This window comes from Aegilops tauschii, chromosome 1 (genome assembly GCF_002575655.3).
Source record: "Aegilops tauschii subsp. strangulata cultivar AL8/78 chromosome 1, Aet v6.0, whole genome shotgun sequence".
Lineage (NCBI taxonomy): Eukaryota > Viridiplantae > Streptophyta > Magnoliopsida > Poales > Poaceae > Aegilops > Aegilops tauschii.
The window spans coordinates 404,322,280-404,324,963 of NC_053035.3; the positions used below are offsets into that span (position 1 = coordinate 404,322,280).

Consider the following 2,684-nt stretch of genomic DNA (forward strand, 5'->3'; position numbering starts at 1 on the left):
GGTGCCACCAACCGGTACTAATGGGCAGCGCACCCTTTAGTCCCGGTTCGTGGCACCAACCGGGACTAAAGGGCCCAGGTGAACCGGGACTAATGCCTTAGCCGCACGAACCGGGACCAATGCTCACATTAGTCCCGGTTCGTGACTGAACCGGGACTAATGTGAATATTGCCCTATGACGAAAGCCCTGTTTTGTACTAGTGAATGTTAAGTCTAGGAGTTGAACTATGTGAGCTGGGGATACAATAAGTTGATTCGCATGTGCGTAGCTAGCTAGTGACGCATGTGCGTGTGTCACTGGTACTCCCTCTGGTCCTTTTTGCTACGCGTATTAGATTTGTGTTGAGTCAAACATTGCAAAGTTTGACCAAATTTATGTTAAAAAATATCAGCATCTACAATACGAAAAAATATATATAATATAAAGGTACATTTCCAATATTGATTTGGCATTGTGAATATTGAATTTTTTTCTATAAGTTTGGTCAAAGCAGAGAAACTTCAACTTCGCACAAAACTTGTATGCATACTAAAAAGGACCGGAGGTAGTATGAGGGAGATAGACGGATAGGAGCACGAACGACGTGCAAAAGTTCTTTTTTTTAACAGGACGTGCAAAAGTTTTTTTAACAGGAACGATGTGCAAAAGTGTTGTGCGCGCAGTCGCGTCTAGCTAGGTGAATTGCAAAAGAAAAAAGCACGTACATACGTGTACGTGTAAAAGTCCTGTCTTTTATTTTTGCGAATGTGCACGTGTAAAAGTTGTGTGTGCGTGTACGTGCCTAGTCCGGCATGCATGCATGCATGTGCATGCGGTTGAAGTTTTTTTTGACGTGATGCGGTTGAAAGTTTTTTTTTTGACGTGATGCGGTTGAAGGTTTGAAGCAGCTACGATGCGTTATAAAAAAGAAAAACAGGAAGAATAAAAGAGGGTAAGCACGCACGTACGTACGTATGAGGTGTACGTGCACTCCCTCAAATCAAATCAATCGAAGAAAAAGAAAAAGGTGCACGTGCGGCTGGGCGGAAGAGGGAAGACCCGGCCTGACTTGTTTTGATTCGCTTGGCTTGGACGCGCCTGTAGTTGGAGAGGGTTTCTTTCGATCGCTTCTTCTGATTGTTTCGGTTGGATTGGATTTGAGGCACTGTTAGTACGTGCAGACTGCCCTCGTTTCGTTGTTTCGTTTTCCATGCATTGATTACATCGACGCCATAAAGCCAGCCGCGCGGGACTAGACTACATCGGTTGATCTAAGAGAGCTCACTTGGCATAGATGAAGTACTACAAAATATCAAAGCGGTATGACAAGGTCACGGCCGAAGACGTAACGCTCCGACTTGTGCTTAACCATCCGGAGCTGAGCCCACCCAGCCTTTAACAATTTGACGCCCTCGAGAACAGCAAAATTCTCTGTTTTCTCAAGGGCATAGCCATACACATCCTCAATGCTCTCCTCTGGGCAGGTAATAAAGAACCTGGCAACGCAGACTTGACTGGAGCCGAGCGGCACAATGCTGGCGTCTGTCAGGGTCCAATCTTCTGGCCTGTTCACGTCTGTCCACACATCCTGCAGCACGGGCGGCCTCAACTCACACGAGGCAGTGAGGTCCGATGTGCAGAGCTGCAAATCGTCGGGTGTGAAGCCAAACCAGAGGTTGTGCCCAGGGATGTACTCGGCGCGACCTCTGAACAGCAGTGCCCAGTTGCCTAGTTTGCTCCACGCGCCACTCGCGATGTCATACGAGTATGTGCCGGCGCTAGATGTGGATATCCAGATCTGTGAATCGTCAACCACGGCGTAGGCACTGATTTCAAAGGGCATTGGGGCATCGCGGCAGCTGGATCGATCCACCCCGTCGTCGTCGGCGGCAAAGAAAGGCGGTGGCTGGAGGGAATACCAGCACCAGTCTTGGGCGTAGCTAGCAGGTAGGCGGGTGTGGAGGAGAGCCTGGAAGCAGTCCCGATCGGGCAGCCGGCCAGGGTTGCCGCTCATGACGTATAGGCTGTCGCCCACGGCAACGGAGATGGGGTCGATAATGGGCTTGCGCATCTTGGGCATCCCAGTGCGGAGCAAGCGCGAGTCGTGGTTGTACAAGAAGCTCCTGCCGATTTGGTCCACGGCGAGGAGGTTTTCCCGGCCGGGGCCGAAAGCCATGAAATTCATCCACGCCTGTTCGCCCTTCCTGCAGGGCCAGTGGAATGACAGGGACGGCGGAGGCAGCGGGGCGTCCGCTGGCCGTCGATGAACTGCTCGAACCGCTGGCCGTGACCGGGCTGGGCGAAATAAGTTTGCCGGGTTCAAGCAGTGAAGGCTGAAGTGTCTGGGGCCGCCGTTGCAGCTCATGGCCAACAGATTCACAAACCGGCTGCCCATGGCGATGGCGGGCGGACCTCCTTATAATCAGAAGAAAGAACAAGGAACTCGTTGAATGTTTGTGATGATGATTCTCGTTTCTTCTCTTCGTAATATCAAAGAACCATGTACAGTACAGACAAGAATATTATCATCAGAGATACGCCGAGTACCTGAGGAGTGGGGTTGGGATCCAATTGAACCCGACAATTTCTGGAATGGAGACTATCAGCTCTCAACCACGCAGCCAAGAACAAGATCGATATTTTGTTGGCGAAGAATTGGGGATGCTTGGGGAGGAGCGCTGTTTTATACTGGTGGCGGCGCAAG

General features: G+C 50.6%; 1 protein-coding gene across 1 annotated transcript; it reads right to left on the reverse strand.

The window, feature by feature from the left end:
* Window positions 1-1,292: 1,292 nt before the first annotated feature.
* On the reverse strand, window positions 1,293-2,375 carry LOC141041493 (uncharacterized). Its single transcript, XM_073507754.1, has one exon. It carries the CDS (start codon window positions 2,373-2,375, stop codon window positions 1,293-1,295), a length of 1,083 nt encoding a protein of 360 aa, XP_073363855.1.
* Between the last annotated feature and the right edge of the window lie 309 nt (window positions 2,376-2,684).

Excerpts from the sequence above, each read along its gene's own strand:
- LOC141041493 (XM_073507754.1), bottom strand. The coding sequence starts at position 2,375 with ATGGGCAGCCGGTTTGTGAATCTGTTGGCCATGAGCTGCAACGGCGGC.